Below are 24413 nucleotides of genomic sequence, written 5' to 3' on the forward strand. Positions count from 1 at the left end.
GTGTGTGTGTGTGTGTGTGTGTGTGTGTGTGTGTGTGTGTGTGCATTCCATATATATTAATGGGAAAAAAAAGCTAAGGAAAGTTAGTGGCTGCCTCAGGTTGACAGACACAGAACATAAGGAAGGGTACCTGTTTTAGAAGGTCATAAAATGTTCACAAACTCATAGTGGTGGTTGCAGAACCCTAAATATATACATTTTTATTTTATTTTACTGAATAGAGTGAATTGTTCCAGATATGAATTTTATTTCAATAAAGCTCTTTGTTTCTAAGATCTATTTTTATATTTTATATACATGAATGTTTGCCTGCATTGTGTATGTGTACCATACACATGGGCTGTGCTCGGCAAGGCCAGCAAAGGCTATCAGCTTCTTCCATGGAACTGCAGTTACAGACAGTTGTGAGCCTTCGTGCCAGTGCTTGGAACTGAACCCTGGTCCGCTGAGAGAATAGAAAAGTGCTCTTAACCACCAAGCCATCTCGCCTGCACATCAATAAAGCTTTTATAAAAAAAGAAACCTGGAGCCATTAGACATTGCATTTCTGCTTTACTATATTAACATTCTGAACGTTGGATTATTTATATATTGTTCAGTATCCTAAGGATCAAAAGATACTGATAATAAGATATGGCCCCAAATTTTTAAAAGTTCATAATTGAAAAAGTGAAACAAACAGATAAATGTACTGCTACAAAAAGTGAAAAATATATGCATATATAACACCATAAGATGCATATGTGTATGCATGTGTGTATATACATACATATATACATACACATACATATGGATACATACATATATGTACACATATTGATGCATATTCATATATATGTACACATACATACACATATACATATAATTTACATATCAAAGAAAGCGGAGCTGCAAAGGACCACTTGGCTGTTCAATCTTGGCTACCTTCAAAGTCCTTATTCACACTCACTTGAGAAGTTCTATGTGTATGCTAAGGAATTGCCTCTTCAGATACAAAACTTTAAATAATTTCAACCATTCTATAAACCCTAAGGTTCTGTAAGCCTAGAATCTAAGTTAATAATAAACACATTTGCTGGGACTCCTTTTCTTTTCAGATTTCTGCTTGAAATACCATGACATTTCCTCATCAATTGCCTTCCAGCTCTTTGTCACTCCAATTGCGGCCCAGCATTTTGTGGCTTACATCCAGAGGAAAGCTGTCCCTTGGAAAGAAGACATCATAAGCAACTATGTCCTTGCCTTAAATACACAGACATTAAGCAATTTTGTTTTCAGAATTCCTTTTCAGGACTGGAGAGATGGCTCAGTTAATGAACTGTTAGCTCTGCAAGTCTGAGCACTTGAAGAGGCTTCCCGGAACTTGTGTACATGGCCAGGCCTGGTGATACAGGTCTATAATCTTAGTTGGGAAGCAGAGACATGAGGCTCTCTGGATAACCTGTCTTGCCAAATTGGTGAATGTGAGGTTCAGTGAGAGATCCTAACCCAAAACCAAGGTTGACTGTGTCCACAGAAGTCAGGTCCTCCGTTAGCTATGGAGGGAGGAGGAACGGGCAGGTCAATTCCGCTGATCTATTAGCGAGCAGCAGGCTCCTGGAGAGAGACAGGGTCCAGGTCCATGCTCCGGTGAGCCCAGTAGGCTCTCATGCTTAGTTCCAAACTCAGAGTCACACTGATGACCCTTCTTAAACTCGACAGGGGATAAAACAAAAGCCAAACTAGTAAATCGGGGGAAATATTTGTAGCTTGGAATAGGAGCTTATAGGAACGGGGGGGGGGGGCAAAGCGGAGTGAGCAGAATACATCATGTGCATGCATGAAGTTGTGAAAAAATATTTTTTCCTCATAGAAAGAAGATTACAGTAAGAAATATTAGACATTTGATGTCAATCTACCACAACTACAAGTAAACCTATATACATGCACCTAGATCGATAAATCCACATGAACACACAGAGAGGCAGGCAGATGCATGTTCACGCTCACACATGCGCACACACCCACTCCTCCAAACTTTATAATTCCTTTCCAGAAATGTTTTCCATGCTGGAGTATCTCAAATATTCACAAGCATTTTCAAAATGGATTAAAACTTCAGTAATTTGGGGGAGTCAAGGCCACACAGCTGGAAGCCAAAAGACTTGTTCAATGTTATTACAATATTTTAATGAATGAACTCTGGCAAAGAAATGTCTCAGTCCCTGAGATGTAACCAGCATGCTTTAATGCTCTAGCTATCTGCTTGTTCTCTTATCTATTCCCAGAATCCTCAGCTTCTCTACAATCCTACCTATTCCTCCAGATCCACGTTGGGTACTTCCTTTTCCCTAAACACTTTGGTCATTTCAGTTAGAACGTCCTGTCTTCGGCTTGACCACATAACCTCTGTCATGCCCCATGTAGGCCCTGTAGTGTTCTTGTTCTCGGCAGTCCATTAAGGGACAGAATATGTGGTTCTCTACTTGGGCAAATGGAGGGTTTTGAGCGAATAACTTCCTAAAACAATTTAATCGATACCTGCTACTGCCTGCGATCATGCTAGAAATTCATCCTCTCTGCTGGGACAAAGCATGCAAGCAAGTGGCACCTCACAAGGTGGAATTTGACCTTGTGTGTAAGAGCCTCTGCAGGTTCTGCATTTTAGTGCAGTTGTTGTATTCTACGAAGGTATTCTGAAAGTCATCAGGATGCAGTCAAGAATGCAGGAGTATGTTCGCCACACAGTAATTTATCAGGAGAACACTGGCAATATGCATGCATCTCACCACATTTGAAAGCTTGGATAAATTACGGCAAATTGAAGCCATTCAATTGAATTTTATTTATACCATTGAGGGAAAAAAAAATCACAATGTAAGAAATACTTATTGACCCAGGGGAAAGCATTCATAACATATGAAGATGGAAAGGGAAGTTATACATGCAAGGAGAAAACTCACTAGCAAAGAAATTATGCCTACTTAGCTTGCATATAAAAGCAAGTCTTAGAGACGCCTGTCCCCTCAGCTTGTATAGGTCAGGGGCATAGGCACTGTGATCCTTGTAGATTCTGAACCAAAAGACATACAGGAAATGTTCTCAATCTAATCAAATTCCTCCCTTCTCCTCTTCCTCTAAGTTCTGTAAAGTTTACCCTTTTAAAAGTAAGATTTATTATTTTATAAAATACCTTAAACAATTAGCAAGAGCATTTGCTAAAAGCCTACCCATAATAAGTCAGACATGGTGGCGCATGCCTGTAAACTCAGATCTTGGAAGGCAAAGCTGGCAGGATTACTCCACGTCTGAGACAAGTCCAGGCTAAGCAGTTAGTCCTGGGTCAGCCTGGGCTACACAGTGAGTCCCAGACAGGCCTGGGCTATGCAGTGAGTCTCAGGTCACACTGAGCTCTAGGCATGCCGAGGCTATATGAGATGAGATCCTTTCTCAAAATTAATTAACTAATTAACTATTTAGAAAAAAAACTGGCTAATTAATAGTAGGCATAGGACAAAAAAATAATAAACTTACTCAGGTGTTTGGTCAAAGCTTATGATATCAAAATGTATTCATTCTGCTATGTGTGGTGGTACATGCCTTTAATCCTAGCACTCAGGAGGCAGAAGAAGGCCGCTGTGAATTTGGGGCCACTGTGGTCTAAAGAATGAGTTCCAGGACAGCCAGAGCCAGAGCTGTTACATAGAGAAACTCTGTCTCGAAGAACAAAAACAAAACAAAACAGTGTTCATTCTTCAAGATACTGAAAAATGTATTTTAAAAATTATTGCTTTCCTCTATCTCCGAGTAAATGTGTTGTATTCTCTTACTGTGGTCCCAGGACGAGTGATGTCTTTCCTGGCTTTGGATTAAAAAGAACAGAACCTCTTACTAATGTCTAAATCAGTGCAACATAGTTGTAGTGTAGGCTTCAAAGATTATAGGCAACCAGGAGGAGCCTGGGAATCTAGAGGAGTCAACAGAACAGGGGAATGCATATCCTATGGGAGTCTTACTTCAAGGTCAAGGGAAAGGCTGGCCTGGCCTTTCCCAAGCAGAGCAGCACACAGAAACCATCACACACACACACACACACACACACACACACACACACACACACCTCTTTAGCACTCTTTCCTTATTCTCTATACAGAACAATGGTGTAAGGTAGCCCTGCTGAGGATGGCCCAAGACTTTATCTCAGGAAGCCAGAGTCTACAAGGCTTGAATCTATGAGAGACACTCCCTGGGGATTATGCTTCGGACTTCCTTATTAGGGTTGGGGGTCCCTTTAATGTTAGAGACTACCAGGAAAGTAACACTACCACACACAGGCACATGAAGTTATGGGGATACTCCCTAGGTCATCTCTCTTGATCAAGGAATACCCACACAGCCTGTGCAGGATACCAGATCTCAGTGAAATTCAGAGAGATTAACTGAACTCTCATTTTCTGGAAAGACAGCTGAGCTACAGATCCTGTCAATGGTTTGTCAAGGTGATGTCAACGTAGTAAATGACCAGACCAGAATTATGTGAATACACATAGTCTTATTCTAGACTAGCATGAACACTTTGACTCACTGCAATTCTTCAAAAGTTCATACCATTACTACTATTATTAATTATTAAAATAACTGGCTGTGGTGGTATGAGACTGTAATCCTAGTACTCTGGAAGCTGAGGCAGGTGGATACTAAGTTTCAGGTCATCATGGACTACATATGCAGAGACAGCCTCACAAAGCCAACAGGACTGGAAAGCTAGCTAGCTCAGAGGTCAAGGTCACCTAATGGCCTTTCTGAGTAGTACAGCTGAATGCCAGCACCCATGCTAAGCAACTCACAACCACCTGTAACTCCAGCTCCAGGGGACCCAAGCCTCTGGCTATACTCATGTACACATCACTAAAGACACACACACACACACACACACACACACACACACACACACACACACAGATACACACTTCAAAATAATAAAACCAAAACTGTAAAGGTTTCAAACAAACAAATAATAAACATGGGCAGAGAATATTTTAAATGTCTTTAGAACAACTTAAATGAACCTCTGGGATTGACAAAGCTGGTACGTCACTGCATGTTAAGCATATAGTTGGTACATGAGAACCACTGAATACATGACTTTCAAAACAGAGAAAATGCTTCACTAAAAAAAGGTGCACCACAGCTGACTCCTTTCGACTTAGCTTTTAAAGGCACTATTATATGTCTTAAATATGATGATAAAGAACTACATTTGGGTATGGAGAATTAGGCTTGGTGAATACATAATTCAATACTTGTGGTATGGAGACTCAAACCAAACTAAATTATGAATCAAAACCCAGAACCAACTATGTCAATTTGCATTAAAATGAGCCAATCCATCCTTTGTACAAAGCTGAGAAATGAATCCATTAGGCGGGAAAAAAAAAAGCCTATAGAAACTGGAAACAAAAAAAACACTCACATAGCCAAAATAGTATCAAAAATAATGTAGCTCATTGTTTTTCAACTTCTAGATGAGACAAGTACTTAGGCATCCCGAAAACTATGGGTGATAAAACATCTCCACAAGGTGTTTCCTTCCTTGTACAGTGAAGACACAACAAAATGATAACGAAAAGGAAGGATAGCAATGACTTAAGCTACTTTCTCTTTCTTTACCCCTCAACTGCATGGTTCTTTGTAGCTCAGGATAACCCCTGTAACCACCTGAAATGAAATGCAGAGAGACACTGAATCTGGAATCAGAAAATCTGTCAACAGTACCAGTTGAATCATGGACTGCCCAAGCATCTCCTACTCTGCGCCTTCACTTTGGAGTTACAAGAGCTTGTTTCTCCAGATGTTAAATAGAACTGATGACAATTTCTTTCCCAGATAGATGATAGGTAGGTAGGTAGGTAGGTAGGTAGGTAGGTAGGTAGGTAGGTAGATATGTAGATAGAAGATAGATATGTGGATAGATGATATATAGATTCGATAGATAGATAGATAGATAGATAGATAGATAGATAGATAGATAGAAGATAGATGGATAGATAGATGATAGATAAAATATATAAAAATATGTATTAACACTATCTTAAAAAGCACATAGAACTTTTACAATACTATTCATTGGGCATCTTTGTCAGCGTTTTATTAAACACTTTCCCATGAAGTCTAGGGCTGTCGCTTTGCTGTTGTTGTTAATTTTTGTTGTGCTGTGGTTTTCTATGTCAACAGTTTTTGTTCTCCTAGTCCTTTTACAATAGGAAAAAATACAGACACCATAAATATGGCCTGAGAGGGTGGCTCACTGGATAAAGTGCTTGACTTGAGCTTGATTCTCAGAAACCACAGAAAAATGTCTGTTGGTTATGGTGGTGTGTGTGCACTGTCTTTGTAATCCCAGAAATAGGGATGTCTAAACGGGAGAATCCATCCCACTCTGGACAGCTTGGCGAGGTCAGGCCAATAAAAGATCCTGTCTCAAAAGAGTCAGTCACTTCTGTGGATGTGGTGGTTTGAATAGGAATGGGGCCCATAAACAAGTGTATATGAGTGCTTGGCCCATAGGAAGTGACAGTATTAGGAGCAGTGGTCTCCTTGGAGGAGGTGTGGCCTTGTGAGGGCAGGCTTTGAGGTCCTATAAGGTCAAGTGTGGCTGGTGTGACATAGTCTCCAGCTGCTGCTTGAGGATCCAGATGTAGAACCCTCAGCTCCTTCCTCAGCTACATGTCTGCCTGCACGCTGCCATGCTTCCCACCATGATGGTAAGGACTGAACCTCTAAACTGTAAGCCAGCCGCAATTAAATGTTCTGTTTTAGCCGGGCAGTGGTAGCGCATGCCTTTAATCCCAGCCCTTGGGAGGGAGGAGCAGGTAGATCTTTGTGTGTTTGAGGCCAGCCTGGTCTACAGAGAGAGTTCCAGGACAGCCAGAGCTATACAGAGAAACCCTGTCTCGAAAAAAATAAAAATAAATGTTTTGTTTTGTTTTTTAATAAGAGTTGTCAAGGTCATGATGTCTGTTCACAGAAACAATCTACCAAGCTTTATAATGAATACACACTAACATGCGTTAGGAGAAAGAAGAGGAAGAGAAGTGGAGGAAGAGGAGGAGGGGGGAGAAGGAGAAGGAGGGGGAGGAGGAAGAGCAGTGGGGAAGGAGGCACCCACCCTGAAAACCAACACCTTCCAGCTAGAGTTGGCAGCTGGCGATTGTCCCTAGGGCCTTACATACGTGAGACAAATGTTCACCTTGCACAATACACAAAGATTTGAAACTTTAACGTTTCAATACGAGTCAGAGTGTCACTAAGTTATACAACCTGACCTTCAATTCACTCTACATACCACCCAGACCTTGAACAATCTTCCAGCCGCAGCTTCCCAGTTAGCTGAGAGTACAGAGCCTGTACCACCAGGCCTGACCCAACTACTTCTTCACTTTACATTCTGGAGGGATTTCACTCTGGCTTGATCAGGCCAGGCTGTCGCGGTGGCCAATTATTTATTAAGCATTAAAAAGCACTGTCTGCTTCTGTGACTGAGCTTTGTTACAAATCGGTCTTTCAGAACTCCACAGACCTGAACAAACTAGAAAAAGAAAAATGAAAAGCAATCCCCTCCCACACTCCACATCCTTTCCAATTTCAATTCTTTGGACTCATTTACCTTGCCTGAGATGAACAAACTTCGTGCAAGTGAGAAAAGCGACAATGGCATGACATTGTCTATATTCTCCTATCCCGGCTAATTGCTTAATTTCCAGAGCTAAATATAAACAACTAACTTCCCTTTGAAAGGCCAGCAGGGCTCTGCCAAGAATCAAGAGAAAAACGGTTCATGCCTATAGCTTTCAGATCCATACATACAGGCTGGAATTTTCCATTTGATACTTAATAAACTGCATCCCAGAGGAAACACAAGTCATCAAGCTTTTAGTCACGATGACAAAATAGCATTTTCTGAATCTAGAGTGCTATGCCAGCTCTCTTTTCAGAAAGAACTTTCTGTTTACTCCCAACTGTATCTGCATCAGTCATGCAGAGTTCCAACTAACTAACGTTTTTGTTCTTAAAGAACCATTTTATATGTAATTTTGTGACCGGCATTATTTTTTAATGGCAGCCCTGTATTAAATCATAAGCGAAGTCGTTGGTAACATGGGTTTTCTGATTAACGACATGTTACTACTTAAGTAATGAAAAATAATTTTGATATTCGCATTGATATGAGGAATAATGGTTAAAAAAAAAAAAAAAAAAAAAAGGGAGGTCATGGATCAGCTAAGATGCTGCCCCTTTGGGAAGCCACAAAATAAAACTCTTGTGGCAGTCACAGGCAGCAAGGAAGGTCTCCTGTTTTGAGTCTTATCAGTAATCTCGACCTCAGCAGGAACCGCAGAAGACAGAGCATTAAGAAAAGTACTCTTTCTGGGAGTTCACACAGATCTGATGAGACACCACAGACAGCACCAAGGAGAGGGAGAATAAATGTGAGTCCCTCTGCATCAGCCATTTTGCTCCACAGCATCTCATCCTTCATACACCTTCTGAACTACCCAACCCGCTAGCTTCTCATGAAAGCAAGAACTGATGGGTCATCTTATGATCAAGGGAGCCTCAGGCTAGGGCATCCATTTACTGTGGCTCAAGAAATATGTGTATGGTCTGGTCACTGAGAGAAACCAAGGGAACCTGGCAGATGGTCTTAAAATACCTCTGTCTTAACACTCAGACTGTGGCCAAGCCAAGCTTTAATGCTCTGAAACACTTCAGGGTTTAGTTATCCAAGGAGAGCAACACACCCACCTGAAAGTAAAACCTGTAAGGCTTATTTTAAAATGCACCACTCACGTGTTCTATCCTTCCCCCCAAAACACGTATGTTCAACCTTTTGTTTTGTTTTGTTTTGTTTTGTTTTATTTTTTTGTTTTTTGAGACAGGGTTTCTTCGTGTAGCCCTGGCTGTCCTGGAACTCACTCTGTAGACCAGGCTGGCCTCGAACTCAGAAATCCACCTGCCTCTGCCTCCCAAGTGCTGGGATTAAAGGCATGTGCCACCACTGCCCAGCAAATATGCTCGACCTTATATGAACCTCATACTAACATACAGATGCCAGGTAGCATGCGAACTTAAAAGTCATGTCAAAAACTGAGTGATTGAGATGTGTTCAGAGTTACAGAGATAACCTTTATAAAAGTATCCACACAGGGTCTATGTGGTTCACACACACAAACATCTATACAGACGTCAGGGAAGAGAAGCTGATTTTGTTTAAACATCACTTGTCATTTCTGGTTTTCCAAGCCGTCATTGTCCCCTACTAGTAAGCCAATGGTGGGAGAAAAATGCACAGAAAGAAGGGGAGAATCAGTCTGGGCAGTAAGACGACAATATAGACCACAAGAGCAAAGCAACACGCTAGGATAATTGAACAGATGTTTCTTTCTTCGTGGCATCTGTGCACAACCTTGAGTTAATAATATACAACCAGGATGCTTAAAATATTTTAACTGATAGGACACATGACAAAATGTTTAGGCACAAAATTATTCCAGCGAAACTGTTTTTACATACACATGCTGGCAGCACAAAAATCATAAAAACTAAATCAAAATAATTAGCTAAATCAATAAAAATGCTGAAGTCATGAAGGACCCAACTTATAATACTAATTATTTTTCAATGTTCTATGACTCACCCACTAATCTACCTTGTAAGAATCTACTTTTTACCATGTCAATTATTAAATATGCCATTAAAAGTGGCCCTGAGGGGGTGGGGGTGGGCTTATAGAATTCCTCTCTAACCCAACATAACCTCAATTAGCTTTCGATCCAAAGACTGAAAACAGGCCAAGATAATCACAAAATGCAAACAAGTTCAAGTCAGGAGCATTCTTAAAAAAAGTCACTCACATCCAGCTTTGCGTCCATTGTGCTCTAATAGAGGAAAAATTATCCTCTGGAGTCATTAACGTTTTAAAGAGGCTAAGTGATCTAAGGCAAATCAGGAGAAATTAGCATCCAGCGTGGGGTGGCTCTAGGTCATCAGGGCAATTTCAATGCTGCCACTTCTCTCTCAAGTCAGCAGCCAATATGTTTCTGTTTCCTGCCCAAATTTTCAAGGTTGTATAACCAGAAAGAAACACCTTTAAAAGCAAAATAATACAACATCGTATATAGTTGGAGGGGGGGTTACTCAGAGCCACAGTTTCCCCAAGTTCTACCCATCCTTGTCCCCTTCCCTATGAGAAATAGGCAGGAGGAAAAAATACATAAAAATAAATAAAACTCAAAATAAGGACACTGTGCACAAATTTCCAGTCGTTTTACCCTTACTTATAAATGACTGATATCCCATACAACAGACAAAAGAAAGATGTGAAAGATGAAGAGGGTACAAATATTCAGACACCAGTTTTCAAAATGCCAAGATGAATGCAAAATAGACTTATCACTTGATATCTCTCTCTCTCTCTCTCTCTCTCTCTCTCTCTCTCTCTCTCTCTCTCTCTCTGTCTTTAAATGTACTTGAAATATAGTCTTTCTGTATTTTTTATGGCAAAACACTGAAATGTTTAACATTTCCTTTCTAAAAGACTAAATTTAGAGAATGTAAGAATGTAAGAGATATAGGGGAAAATAGCTATAACAGCATTTGCAGTTTAAGAGAAAGAGAATTCAGTGTCTCGCTAAGCAAATAAACAGTACAGCTGGTCAAACTTCCAGCACAATGGCACCACTGGTAACAAGTAGATTCAGTAGATATAGATACCATGCCATTAATAGAGAAGGACAATTGACATTTAAGTCTGTACCTATAATTTTATCCATAACGATCCATTCCCCACATACAATAAGATAAATAAAAGATACCTGTTACCAGTTCATTTATTCATAGTCAACAACAGCATCACGCCACTTCCCTGACTTGAGTCCCCAAACCTCATATATCACTGCCTGACACTGACACCTACTGGAGAGTACTGGAAGTGTGTGCCCCCTCCCCCGGCACTGTCTGAGCAGTAGCTAATTTCACATAGGGTAGAGAAGATATAAAGGGTAAATTTCAATTGCAAATAAGACAACCGCAGGTTCCCCAAAAGTAACGCCCTTGCTGAAGACTTAAATTCTAAGGCATCTTTGAGAAATTACAAATCTCGATAAATCTTCTCAAAGAATACTCCTGTTGGAAGTAAACTTCCCCATGACTCCAGTAACATGATGTGTGCTTATTGAGGGTCTTATCATAAGACTACTTAGTAACTTTCTCCAGCACCTTAACTTTACATGTAGAAGTAAACTCACCTAATGGCCTTACAGCTCAAAACCCCTCTGCTTTTGTGAAAGTGCTTATGGGAATAGATGAGAAAAATAATAACCCAGCTTTTTTTTTTTAATGCTTCATACATTTATACCCTTAGCTTTAAAAAAAGTAACATACATTAATGATTCATCTATCTATACCAATAGTTAAAAAGTAAAATACTAACACTTAGTGAATGCATTTTTCTTCTCCATTATCAAAATTGGCTTTTTGTGAAAATGTAAACATCTTATAAAAGCACATGGATTCTTTAAAGTAGATGAAATCTCAACATATCCAACAGTTAGTTCTGTACTTTTCCAACTGGATTAATAAGTTGGATTTTTAATTAACTTAAAAGAAATGAAAATACAGTCTTTCTTTAAAGCACGTCTCACTATCTCAATCCATTTCCTTAAACTATATTTTAAAAAGTAAGTTTCTGGACATTAAATTAGACAAACTGTAAGGCACAACACTGTGATAAAAAAAAAAAAATCAAATTACCAGAATCTAGCTTCCCAGCCTAGACCCACTGCTTTATAGGCACAGCCTAGGTGCTTCGACACATCAAATTTAACATCTTCAGAAAAATAATGTGATAAGAGGCAGTTTTCCCAATTACTGATCAGTTGGTCTTTTAAAAAACAGTAAGATTCCTTCTTTAGAAGCGTACTGAGAATTGTACAAGGAGAAAATTTGTAATAACATAAAAATTGATTTACTGCTGCTTTAATCTTCCTTTTGCATCATGTCATCTTGTTTTTTATAAAAATAAGGAGCCAGTATAAACACTAAATGACACAAAACCATGGGCAATGACAAACACTAACCCAAAACAACACAGGAGAACGCGGGACAGCTTGTGTTTAGAATGGCTTACATTGCGTCCAAAATGTATAACTGGCAAACAAGTTATACCCTAAACCCACCTCTCCACAGAAAACTGTGTCCTTCAACTTTAACGACAACATGTGGAGACTCAAAGAATATAAGGAAGGTTTACAGTGGGGCTAAGCTTGTTTTTAAAATGGGCATTACTTTTCTTAATTATAAAAATAATCAGCTATAAAAAGAAGAGCACGTTAAGCAATCTGTTGAAAGAGCATTTTGAGCTCTCTGCTTGATTTTGCTGGAGTTTAACATTGCATTAATGTGTCATTAAATATTAAGATATCGCAAAGTACCCCAGAGGTAACAGGTCTTAATGAAAATAGTTTGTCATGTTTTCTCCAAACAACCCATCTCAGAAGACTAGGCTATGGATGGTAAAATAAAATATGCACTAAAATAGTACTTGTTTCATAGGCTTAAATAAATTTTAGCGGAGCGATTCCTCTTAACAGCTTTTGCAATCAGTTGCCTGGAAAGGGAGTTTTTCCTTTCCTTCAGAAGAGCCTGAAAGATGGGTATTTCCCAGCCAGGCAACAGTGGATTCTTCAGACACCCACTCCCTCTTTCCAATCAGTTACCTTGCAGAGCTTCTGGTACCGCGGAGAGGAAACTGCCATCCTTTGTAAACGATGTAACAAAACCACAACTTTCTGCAGAGATGTTCTCACCACGGCCATCATTTTAAGTTTACCACACTTCTGAAGAGTCCTCAGAATTTGCATTATAAATGAAGAGCAGCGATCATTTCCTCCCGGTCACTGGACAATGATTTGCCAGTTCTCTGAGCATGCTCGTTTCCAGACATGCATTTGAAAGATAAAGGGGGGGGGTTAAGGTTCTAGAGAAAAGGAGGCTGGGAGTCCATCAACTTCTTGATTTGACAAAAACACCGAAGAACGCCACCCAGACAGCCCCCAGCAGATGCTCACAGCCAGGACCTGCTCAGCCTGGCGTGGCCAGAAATGAAGCAAGTTGCAGCGCGGCCAAGCACTGCTGGCTGCAGGGAAGGAGAGCGCTCCGGAGACGAGAGGATATTAAGTGAAGCACTAAAGCTAAAGATACAAAGCCGACTTCCCCTGGGGACAGAGAGTGAACCCCACCACTGCCACGGTGCATGCCTGGTAGCTGGGTTTACATGAGGAGACCCAGTGGCAGTGAGCCTGAAGGCTTAACAGAGAGATGCGAGCACTCCCAGTGGAACGCGGCTCCCTCAGGCTGTGCTTGTGGAATGAGAAGAAACCCTGAGGAGCACAGAGGGATTTGTCTGGAAGGACCGAAGCCCACTCTGTGCTAATAAATCACCTTAAGCCAGTCTGGGCATTGCATCATCCAAAACAAAACTGAACAAATTTACGGAGGGATGCAGGTTTACCTCAGCTCCAAAGGCAGAGCCAAAAGATAGGCTTCCAGGTCCCTGCACAGGAGCAAATCACTCTAGAAATCAAATAGGACCCCTCTAAGTAAACAGTCAAGTTAATAACAAGAAGCCTGCAAATGACTATAGAGCAGCACCCTCCACCTCCCTCTTAGATAGCATCTTCGTAATCTTTCTGTTTGTCATGAAGCTGTTTTAATTCCACAAATAGGAAATCCAAGATAACAATTGTACAATATCATACGAACGGCCAGTGTGTGTGTGTGTGTGTGTGTGTGTGTGTGTGTGTGTGTGTGTGTGTGTGTTTGCTTGCCTACATGTGCATGTATACATACATGTCTGAGAGACATTTTGCACTATAATAACCAGTTTGGGTACAATATCTTAGACCAGAGTATCCCAGGATGATTAAGTGGCTGGGCGAAAGGGCATAGCCTGAAACTAAGCCCATATGTTTCTCATTATCAAGGTCCGGCCTATTCTAATTGCCCAGGGAACACTGCTCATTCACCTCTCTGTGATGTTATGATCAGGAAAGTGACATTTTCAGGAGCTTCTTTTTTCTTCCTCTGTCTCCTCAGTCCTTCACACTGTGATTTAAGGTCTTAGATTGGGTCAAATAGAGCTGGTTCATCAAACTTCAGCCTGTGTACAATTTTCCATCAGCTCCTTATTGAGAACCTATACTGCCTCCTCCTGGTGAGGCTGCCAAAGCCAGAAAAAGACCATTAATGTAATTGAAAGTGCTTGTTCTTAGTTAGATAGGAGAACAGATTAGTGACGAAACAAGGTCAAGAGTCTGAAGGGTTGAGAACAGGACCTAATCCTAAAGAGAAGTGGATGTCTGGGTGGTATGTGTTCTATGTTGACAGTAGCTATGGCTGTACATCTTTGAGTATACAAAAAACTAAATTATAGAATGTACATAAACAGTGCAGTATGTAAATAACAGATGACTAGCTATAAAAATATGAACTTACAAGTTGAGCTTCTTTCACATGAAAGGCTTGAGTCCAGGACTGTTTGAAGCTTCAGGATTTGGTTGTTTTGTTTGTTTGTTTGTTTGTTTTGGTTTTTGTTTTTTCCCCATCATAGAATAATAACATAGTTGCATACACTGATGTATTCCAGGGGTGAGACCCAAACCTCCAGATAAGTCAATTGTGTTTCACTCAGACCTTAAGCACAACCCTGAGGATGGTTTTTATAGAATTATTAATGATTCTGTGCATGGAAGAAAATGTCACTGTGTGGAACACATAGGACATCATGTTAGCATTTAACAACTTACATATTTTAGAGTATCTTGGTTTCAGCTTTTTGGGTTTTTTGCTTTTTTTTTTTTTTTTTTTTTTTTTTTAAGTTAGGGATGCTTAACTTGTATAATTCCTGTTCCAGAGCCAGCAAGTGAAACGGGGGTTCAAGCCACAAGTTGGGTGCAGGGGTAGAACTGAATGACCTTCTGTCTCCTATGAGCTAAAAGTAGAACACCTATCTAGCAGCAAGCACAGGGCAGGACAAGAGGAAGAGTCTAAAAGACAAAGACTTTCGGATCAAATCCAGCACATTCTCGCATCCACTCCGGAAAGGCCATAGGGACTCCTCCGAAGTTTATCCGGAAAAGAACTAACACTTCTCAGTAGTTGATGCTGCCATAAATAGAGCTTACAATTAAATGTAATTAAAATAATGAATGCCCTAGACTGTGGCAATGAAAATGAAGACAAATGCGTCAATTAATAAATTGAGTTTTTAAATCAACAACAGTTTCTTCTTAAAAGCAATAAATGAAAAAGAGCCAAATTTGGCACCTTCCACTGGAGGCTACTCTTCACACTTTATTCTGCTTTAATCAAACTAGAAGAACCTGCCATCCCTTCAAGTCCAATCAAGTCTCTCCTGTCACTCTGATACCTTCTTCTCCTATGACAGCAACGACACTGGACTACTACACACATCTCATGTTCACCTCCTCCCAAGGCCTTAGACTCCTGCCAGGGCTGTACTTCTAGCTGCTATCACAGCTGGCACAAATGAACCTAGCAAGTACCCTATTGTCTCTGTCACTGAGGACAAATCCATTCCTCACAGGGTCATCAGCTAGATCCCTGCAAGTTGGAGGCTTTAATACCTCACTCTCTTGTCTAATCCCCTTTATGACATCTCCCATCACCAGCAGATTAAATATACATTATACTGCCAGGTACACACGACCACCACCCCGCCATGTACTGTTCAGCTCCCAAGGAGCATCTCTCTCTCTCCAGCAAGTCATCAAAATCAAATTTTCTCTTGCTGAAAGTCCTCTGCCTAGAAGAAAAACCAAAACATAAATACGAGAGTCCAAATGACCAACTGTCCTTAAAAGAAATGGTCCAGAAAGGCTTCAACCACCATTGTGCTTCCAAGCCCTTCTTTATTAAAATATATTCAGAATCATCTTTAAACTGAACATGGTATAAATGGTCTCTCCATGAAATACCTCTGTGGGGCTTTATATCTGGTTGGCACAAGATGTAAATCAAATACAGTGAGCCATGTCATCTCAGGACAAAGAATATAGATGGACGGATAGATGATGGATGGATGGATGGATGGATGGATGGATGGATGGATGGATGGATAGATGGATAGATAGACAGACAGATAGATGTTTACACAGATGTTTAGATAGATGATGGATAGATGATGGATGGATAGATGGATGGTTGATAGATAGATAGATAGATAGATAAATAGATAGATAGATAGATAGATAGATAGATAGATAGATAGATAGATAGATAATGGATGTCAGAATAGATCCATCCATCCCCTGATCATGCAACATGAGTACAATGAAGTAAACACCACACCTTACACAGAAATCTCAGATGGCTGGCTCACCACCACCAGCAGCTCAACACCAGTAAATTTATTTCACAATTTCAGGTCATCTCTGGTTTCCTCACATACCTTTCCATTTCTGAACAAGTTTCCATTTGAAATCATGTACACAAATGAGAAATGATCTACAAACCCATGGGAAATTTTAAATTGCTTTATCTCAGAAATGCTTAGCCAGTGCCACTACGTATCTAACAACCATCTATCTATAAGGTGCCAGAAACAAAGTCATTTAATTTATTTTTTTTTGTTTTAGTCAAACAATGGGAGAGCTAAGAGTATCCAATATAGAAGAGCAGAAGGTGGAAACCACAGAAATCACCATACTGTGAGACATCATGAACACATTCCACAATTGTCTTCAGATAAACAGATATTGGACTCAGCTGTTAGCAAAGGCCTTCCTTCATATGAGCCCAAACAGACTATGTTAGCAACATCGGATTAATTTTGAGAAGCAATTACTGAACACATTTTCTCTCCATCCGTTAGCCAACTGCCTCCTTGGGCTGTCACTGTTTGCCGTAAGACAAGTAATTCCCAGCTTAGTTATTTTTATTTAAAAGATTCCCACCATTTCTATTTAAATTTATTTTTCCCATAGCTTGAATATTCATTAAATATTGAGAGGAGCTGGAGCTGTGGTAAGAATATATCCTAAGAGAAAATGTGTGAGAAAACACCATTAGACTCTCCAATGGGCCTGTGTTCTGCCCCTGCCAGATATTAGCAGGGTTCAAGTGGAACCTTCCTTCCTTCCCACAAGTTATTGCTTACTGGAGTGCACAGTCTAAACAGCATTGAAATTAACACCACTATAAATTAAATATCTGCGAGCATGTGTAGATCAAATTTATAGTTGTTTTAAAAATCACAAAAGTAATATGGTTTAGCATTTACACACACTGAACGCCCACTGCAGCCTCCTGAAATCCGGATTTTCCTGAAATATTTTATCAATTCACATTAACAGTCACATTCTGAGGGTCCAGAGAGTGAAGGGAAAGAGCACATTTAACTTTGACACTTGCCTGGACACACTTATCACCAAGTCACAAGAGCGGTGTGCAATGCATAAGAAATAAAAGCAAGCCAACAGACATTTCCTCTGGTATTTGCTCTTCTTTCTTTTCTACCATTGGTGTTGGCTGGGGTGCTTATGTGCATGTGTGTACATGTGGGTGCCCTTGGACATTTGTGAAGGCACAGGGTGAGGGGCTGACCTCGGGTGTCTTCCTCAGTCACTCTCCACTCCATTGTTTGAGACCTGATTTCTCAGTCAACCTGGAGCTCACAGCTTAGGGAAGACTGCCTGGCCATTGAGACCATGAGATCGCCTGTCTCCACCTTCCTACCCGCAGCTTGAGATAGAAGACCCACAACAAAACCATCAGGCAACCTCCACACTAAGCCTTTGATGTACGAAGAATCCAAACTCGGGTCTTTATGCTTCTGTGGCCAAAGCATTGCCTACTAAGCCACTCTTCCCAGGCCCTGACTCTCCTTAATTCACTATGAGACTGTACGAGTCTTCACACATAAGGATGGATTATAAACAAGCCCATTCTAAGTAAAACAAACTTGTTCTAAAAGTTTTTTAAACTGTGTGTGTGCACGTGTACATGTGTTTACATGTGTGTGTGAGCCGTGTGTACACATGTGTGTGCAAGAGTGTGTATGCATGTGTCTGTGCATATGCGTGTGTGTGTGTGTGTGTGTGTGTGTTCACTTGCAGGATGTGCAGCAACAGCACTCCTTTTAACACATCAATAATAATTATTTTTAACTTAGAAAATGTAAGAGTAATAGTTCCAAGAAAGCCTCTAGACCTTTAATCCAATTTGCTATTATTTTATAGTATGGTCTTTTAGATGTTTCAAGAGAAAAGAATTCTTAAGAATAGATTAAAAAATGGTTAACAGTACTAAATTTCAACTGCAGAAGTTAGAATCAAGTGTATTTACTTGGGACTTGATCCTGAAACATCATGTAAACAACAAGAATAGCATCTCTGTGCTCTAAAGGACTATGTGACCAGCTAAGGTAGGGAAAATACATGCACCCAGTGATAATCAAACGCATGTTCACCACAATAGCAGAAGACAGCAGTCAAAGTGATGAGGTCACATATTTGTAAATAAATCACAGCAAACAGAAGAAACGCGATGTATCACTGTGGCACACAGGAGATGCCCCTGATGAAGCAACTTTCAAATTAAGTTGTAATTGAGAAGGTTTATCTAAAATTTACAAGAAATGATCACTCCACTTACCCACGATAAGAGAAAAAGACGCAAGAGCACAGCACTGCTATTACTTGAATGGGAAGAGAGATTTTGGCATGCTCCATTTAATTTCACACAAAGTTGTTTAAAGAAAAGCTTTAATATTACCACATTTCTTAAGAATGAGACTTGAACCTCAGACTGCATATGTAATCATGATTATAAAGTAAATACAGAAATAAGGTCTTTGAGCCTAATAGGTCTGGCTGTAACTGAATCACAAAGATTTGAAGTTTCTATAGCAAGTATTTATATTAAGTGCAGTATATATACAATTTATTGTTATAAATAATAAATATATATTATAATAAAAATAATGTAAATTATAATTTCCCATTCATATGAATGTGAAATGACCTTATAATTTAATATTCAATAGCACTAATGGCACAAGGGCTTAAAATGACAGAAAACCAAGCAGCCCTGACTCTCTAGCTCTAAATACACAATTATTTCTATAAAACAAAGTGGATCTTCAGCCTAAAGTTAAGTATATTAAGTATTCTGTAGGTCATATCCAAAAAACCAGTTATTCACGGAACAGCATGGATTCCATAACTCAATGTGCAGACAGCCTCCTCACCTTGGAACAGTAATCAGTTCCCTGGTGGCCCAGGGGCTCAGGCAAGACTGTTGCCTGGGGCTTCCCACATACTTACCAGCATCTGCTGTCTGAGCTGCCGGGCCAGGACACCATCCTGAAGAGCATTCTCGCGCTGAGAGGCGTCGGCCAGCACATTTGCTGTGGTTTCTGCTTCCTGAAGCCACTTGACTAAGTTCTCCAGGTCTCTACGAGAAGTCTGAACTGCCCGCAGCTCAGCCTCCAAGGTATTCTGTCTATCAGCAATGCTGAAAGAAACAACGTGGAAGACACAGCTCTGTGACTTTCAGGGTGATGTCATACATCATACGCACCCAAGACAAAATTAACACACAGCCTCAGAGGAACCTCCATCCTTTAAGCCATCAAACGGAAATGTGTGATTTTTCATCTGTGGGTCTAAAATAATCCTTAAAGAGGATGTCTAGTGACTGTGAAATACCAATACAGAGATGGAGAAATATTAACAAAACCACACCCACTACATAAAATAATCACACCTGTATTTTACATATCAGGTTTGTGCATTAACATGATCTCATAGATTTATGCCAAAATCTATGAGCTGCCATAAAAAGGATGCTAATCAAAGGCAATATTAATACATAGTCATACATCGCTCACTGAATTTAAAAGAGCAAATTCAAAATAAATATTTAAGATTTAAAAACAAACAATACACAGGCTAACATGTAGAGCTCAACGATGAAGCACTTGCCTAATATTCACAAGGCCCTAGGCCCAATCCCCAACACCACAAGGGAAATAAAAACTTTTGGATTTTGCTAATAATCCAAGTAAATATAAGTTGACTTAAAAATACTTGACTTAATAATTAATAATTAATATTTAGTAATATCAACTTAATATTTAATAGTATCTGGAAGACACTGAACAAATGAGATTTTTTGAGCGTTTCGTAAGTTCTACATCAAAACTAGATCACCAAGAGTTATCTGAATTAGACAAGGTATATACCTGTAAATTCAATATTTAAAGCTATATATACCCCAAAGCTTTACAGTGAGAAAATAGACAAAATATTTTTATTAAATGGGTACTAGGCTGGAAAGATGGATGGACCTGTGACTCAGTGTGTTTGATGTACCATCACCAGGATGAAGTTTGGGTCCCAGAAAGTAACAAGCTCGGTGGTCCACGGATGCTTGTAACTCCAGCTCCAAAGGGCACAGTGATACGATTCCTATTCTGGCTTCTATATAGGCAGGAAGGGGCACACACACACACACACACACACACACACACACACACACACACCCAAATAAATAAATCTTAATTTGAAAAAAAAAGGCACTCATCTTTTTAATCCTATTTATCTAGACCCAAGAACACTGGAACTGCTTATCCATTCAAAGTCTCATACACAAATGTTTAGAGCTTCATTATTCGGAATACTGAAACACCATTGCTCACCATCTGAGGGAAGCACTAACCAATAGAACATTATACGCTAATACGTGAACAATTACTCAATCATAGAATGAATAAAAACATCCTGATAAACACTCTTAACATGCCTGCGCCACAAAAAATAGGCTAAGAGAAGGAATCCAAGTTCCAAAGGGCATGTACTGTGAGATTCCATTTGGGGGAAGTCTCTAAAGCAAATAAACTCAAGAGAGGGAAAGCAGATGACTTATCCCCCTGGGACCATAAACAACCCAAACAGGAGGTGGAAAGTAAAGTATGCTCCATGCAAGCAATGGGATAGGACTCGGAAACTGAGACAAACTATACTCCATGATATGACCAGGCTCTCAAAGACATGCTGCGAAGTGAAAGAAGCCAGATTACAACAATGAATCAATTAATGTGACCTTCCGGGATGACGTAATCATAGCAGCAGCTACTCCATAAAATTCCTCTAGTCACATTCCTCTAGAAAATAAACCCGAACTGCCTGTAGTATTTTGAATAGGGATGGCTTCCACAGACTAATGTGTAGGAATGCTTGGCCCACAAGGCGTGGCACTATTAAAAGGTGTGGCCCTGTTGGAAACAGTGTGCCACTATGGAGGTGGGCTTTGCGGTCTTCTAAGCTCAAGTATGGTCAGGGTGGCATGGTCTTTCTCCGGTTGCCTGCAGATCAAGGTGTAGAACTCTTAGCTCCATTTGCAGCACCATGTCTGTCTGCAAGCCACCATGCTTCCTGCCAGGATAACGGACTAAACATCTGAAGCTGTAAGCTAGCTCCAATTAACTGCTTTCCTTTAGAAGAGTTGGCATGGTCATGGTGTCTCTTCCCAACAGTAGAACCCTAACTGAGACACTTCCCTACTCGGAATGTCCCGTCCTCTAAAACTTTTTGCCAATTTCTCTCCCCAACTTTAACCTCTACTTTTCTCTCATATTCTCTTCGTGTCCAAGTAATGTCTAGTAAGTTTTTTCTAGATTATTATTGATAGTATGGCTGTGTAAAAACTTTATGCCTACATTATAGTGTCCTTCCTACCATCTCTACTTAACAAGGTCAAACTTATGTTTTAAAGTTTAGAGCCCATCTCTTTGAGACCTATTCTTTCTCAAGTTTCCCCACTCTGGGTTTATAAAAGGACAGTGAGCTTCTCTATATAAAAAATAATCATGTGCATTCTAGAAAGGTTCTTAGATTCTGATCTGCTTCCACTCTACACTTTATAATATATAGACTTTTTAATCTGTCCATTTATTCTGCAACCTCCAGGCAGAAATTGTTTTCCATATTTCCACAGTCCTCCGAGTCCATACTGCAAAATTATGATACTCATCAGGTGGCTATCCAGCCATATACCTTTGAGATTTGTTCCCAAATGCCATTTTTCCCTAAAGAACCTGGAGACAGACTACATCAAACTATACACACCATAAAGGGGGAATATTCCAGAACCAAAGAAACAAGACTCCCAATAACAGGAACCACCAAGAGGCTATTTGATGATGAGAAAGGGCATCAAAGAAAGAAGAGTGTGTTGTCACTTTGACTGTTGTCACTTGACAAAACGTACAAAAGATCTACTAAAATGAAATATCTCCAAAAGGGAGAACAAAATCCTGAGCTCCAAGAAGAGGTGACACATTGAGAGAAGAAGAATAGACATACTCAATACGGTGAGTGCAGGTACACGCAGAAAGCATGGCACCAGGAGAGATGCCTTCAAGCTAAAGACAGCAGAAGCGACAGCTTGCCTAACATGGCAGACACTGTGAAAAATTACACGGCTGGGCTACTGAAAAGACGTGAGAAGAACTAGCAATAGGAACAAAGAAAATTATGCATTAAAAAACAAAATGAGGCAAATACTAACTTCAGATAAAGCAAAAGAAACAAAGGATCAGTGAGCGTCCCTGTCTCAAGGAAACAAGACAGATAGCAATCCAGGGGGCTTCTGGAACTCTTGCTGGCCTGCACGGGAACGTTCTAGGGTCCACAAAGGCATAGACCATGCATACACATACACAATACGCCTTCTAATTATAAAAATGAATATTGAAATTTAGACTCTGTTTATAGAAGTCTAAGTGATCTTTATGTTATAATGAATTATAGTGGAGGACATACGTATGTCTGTATATGACTCAGTAGTAGAATGCTTGCCTACCACACGCAGACATAATTTCTAGAACTATACACACACACACACACACACACACACACACACACACACACACAAAGAGTTATCATAGTCTACACATATATGTCACTTTGTGTTCTGATTTCTGAAGTTAATATAATTTATATGAAGTTTCTAAGAAAATGCAGCTCAGCTGACCCCTTCTAGTTTAATAAATTTCTGTTTCTAAAATTAGATCCAAATCTATCTAGTGTGGTATACTAAATTTTATACACATACATATATATATATATATACACACACACACACATACACATATTTAATCAAGGAGGTTAATAAATTATTTTTAATACCCCTGTATGCTACCTTCAGGAGAGAAGAACCTATTTTTGCCTCTTCTGCAATTTCCCAGGAACATGGCTTAGAGTGAACCATGTAAAAGTCTTTGATATATTGGTTCCCGCCTTAGAATGAAGAGCTTGGAGCAGAACAGTGGAAGAGCCATTTCAGACTCTCTAGGGGTCCTTTTCAAACTGTGTAAGCCATTGCTGATATCATGGACACAGCAGGAAGAGTTCTTTCACTGTTGTTCCCATCCTAGCTTGAAATCCCACTTCACTAAGTGTCTCTACTTGTACATGAAATGTTACTGGAGCAAAGAGGTTGGGAGGCACTGATCCTAGGGCTCCTACGGCCATGCCTAGTAATGAACCCACATTCATCTAGGGTCTCAGGCTGCATATGTGTATGCGCATGTGCATTTGTGTATAAAAGCCAAGGACAATCTGATGGAACTCCTGAGATACCGTCTGCATTTTTAACACACTCTGGCAGGCCACATAGGCTAAAGTGGCTGGTGACTGAGCCCCAAGGATCCACCTATCTCTGTCCCCACAGCCCTGGGAATACCAGAGCACACTACCATGTTTGGATCCTTACATTTCCTACAAACATGGTTCTGTGGCTCCAGCTCAGGTCTTTGCCCAATGCTTGATTTGCTGGGTCTCAAATGAGACCAGGAAGGAACAGAAGAAGCAAAAGGACAAAGATGACCAGATATATGGAAAGGGCACTATTATAATGGGAATAAAAGTTTTAACTTTAGGAAATCTGTGTTCAGAAGACAAAAGCAGGGACTTTTTTAAAAATCTAAATCTTTAAACCTATAAAATCAAAAAAGCAAGAATAGGCTGAAAACATGTAAGATATAACATTTGAAGTCTACAAAGGGTACTTTAGCTAAAATATTTTTCTGCTTCAAACAAAAGAAATAACCGACTATAGGACACAAAGAAAATAGAAATAGCTTCACATAGAAGATGTAAGGCCATCCATGGGTGACAGATTTGTGATCGTTTATATTAAAGGGAACCAGGATTTTCTAAAATATGAACTCTTAGCTTTCACATGATGTCTGTAATAAAACTCACTGTGATAGTCTATAAAACAAACCGATAGCCATTTTGTAACATAAAATATAGCTACCTACAAAGCAGGCCTTTGAAAACGCAATTTTA

General features: G+C 39.9%; 1 protein-coding gene across 8 annotated transcripts in view; it reads right to left on the reverse strand.

Annotated features, from left to right (window-relative positions):
* Utrn (utrophin) overlaps positions 1–24413 on the reverse strand; it is a 494125-nt gene that overhangs the window by 216602 nt on the left and 253110 nt on the right. For 7 of the 8 annotated variants that reach the window (XM_021221246.2, XM_029532896.1, XM_029532895.1 and 4 more), the window contains one exon: positions 19383–19572. In XM_021221246.2, the coding sequence (XP_021076905.1) occupies positions 19383–19572 (190 nt within the window). Of the gene's footprint in view, positions 1–12755; positions 13661–19382; positions 19573–24413 lie in introns of those variants that run through there. The other variant, XM_029532900.1, reaches the window with a different exon arrangement.

Source organism: Mus pahari, chromosome 21, assembly GCF_900095145.1.
Source record: "Mus pahari chromosome 21, PAHARI_EIJ_v1.1, whole genome shotgun sequence".
Lineage (NCBI taxonomy): Eukaryota > Metazoa > Chordata > Mammalia > Rodentia > Muridae > Mus > Mus pahari.